The 1,562-nt window shown below is 64.0% G+C and overlaps 1 protein-coding gene across 1 annotated transcript; it reads right to left on the reverse strand.

Annotated features, from left to right (window-relative positions):
- Positions 1-6: 6 nt before the first annotated feature.
- Positions 7-983, reverse strand: CD164L2 (CD164 molecule like 2; the record flags this gene model as incomplete). The annotated part of the gene is made up of 2 exons (XM_019622775.1): positions 7-320; positions 676-983. Coding segments are annotated over 2 exons (324 nt in total), but the record flags the coding sequence as incomplete, so codon positions are not given.
- Positions 984-1,562: the final 579 nt, after the last annotated feature.

Raw genomic sequence — 1,562 nt, forward strand, 5'->3', positions numbered from 1 at the left:
AGAGGGGGATGGGGGTGAGGGGGGGATGCACACTGCTGCGTGCTCTATTAGAGAGCAATTCCTGGGGGGGAAGCCCCCACCCCAGAGAGGGGCTCAATGGGACGGGGGCTGCCTGCCACCTTCCTGGGGACACAGCAGAAGGGACGGGGATGTGGGGTCACCTCACAGCCCCGGGGACAAACAGCAAACAGCAGAGAACCCCCCCGCCATGCAAAGCAGGAAGGTGGGAATGAGCCCCTTCCCCCGGGGGCAGCAGTGGGGCAGCAGGGCAGCCCCCTCCCCATCCTCTGGCAGCGCTCAGCACCTACTGGTTGTCCTCTCTGGCAGCGTGCAAGGAAAGAGAGAGGGGCACGACCCCCCCGTGTTAGAAGCCCCACGGCGGGCACGAGGGGCTGGGAGAGCACTGGACCCCTACGGGGTGGGTCTGGGGGCTGCTCGGTCCCTATGGGATGCGGCAGGGCAGCAGCGCACAGACAGACGGACACAGAAAGGGTTCAAACCCTCCACGTGGAAATGAGGGAGGGCACCCCAGAGCCCCAAATCCTCCCCACCCCCATGGGAGGGGACGGACAAACAGCCACGGGAGGACGCAGCACCTCGCGGTGAGATGCGGTGGGACGGTGGGGCTGCCCCATAGCGTCGGCGTGACCCCACAGAGGAGCAAGGGAGCCTTACAGCGTTTGGTAGCTGCTGTCCTTGGACTTGATGAACTTGAGGATGAAGAAGAGGACGGCCTGCACGCTGAGCACCAGCACGATGCCGCCCACAAAGCTGGCCGTGTCGAAGCCCGGAGGCTGGAACTCGGGGCTGTCCGTCAGCGGGGCACGCGTGGTGCTGCTCCCTATGGGACACCGTGGGGCTACGGGGACTGACCCTAAGCCAACCCCCCTCCTGAAGGATGGGGTCCAGCGGGAGAGAAGGGCTCGGCCCCTTCCATTGCTGGAGCAGCGCGAGGCATCAATAATGCAGAGCTGCAGCTCCGGTTACAGCCGCATTTGGCCCAGTGCTCTCCAGTTCCCATTTCCTGGAAGAGGCTCCATCTCCACTCCCGGCCCCATCCCAGCTCCCTGCCCGCTCTGCTGCCCGCACAGGAGTTGCTGCTGCTCCCCAGGGCCCCCCAGCCCATCCTGCACTGTTGCAGGGGTGAAGAGCTGTGGGGCTGGGGCAGGGCTGGCACCGTGCGCACAGCCGGGGGTCAGAGCTCAGTGATGGGACCCCGAGAGGGTGGCACTGCTCATCCCCGGGGACACAAGATGCACAGGGAAGTGGGTGGTCCCATCCCATGCCATCCCATCCCATGTCACGTCATGCCATCTCATTTTGTCCCATCCCACCCCACCCCATCCCATGCTATCCTACTCCAACCCATCCATCCCATCCATCCCGTCCAATTCCATGCTATCTTACCCCAACCCATCCATCCTATGCCACCCCATCCCATGCTATTCAACCCCAACCTATCCATCCCATCCCATTCCATGCTATCCCACCTCAACCCACTCATCCCATGCTATCCTATCCCACCCCACCCCACTCATCCCACCCCACGCCAACCCACCCAT

This window comes from Meleagris gallopavo, chromosome 25 (genome assembly GCF_000146605.3).
Source record: "Meleagris gallopavo isolate NT-WF06-2002-E0010 breed Aviagen turkey brand Nicholas breeding stock chromosome 25, Turkey_5.1, whole genome shotgun sequence".
Lineage (NCBI taxonomy): Eukaryota > Metazoa > Chordata > Aves > Galliformes > Phasianidae > Meleagris > Meleagris gallopavo.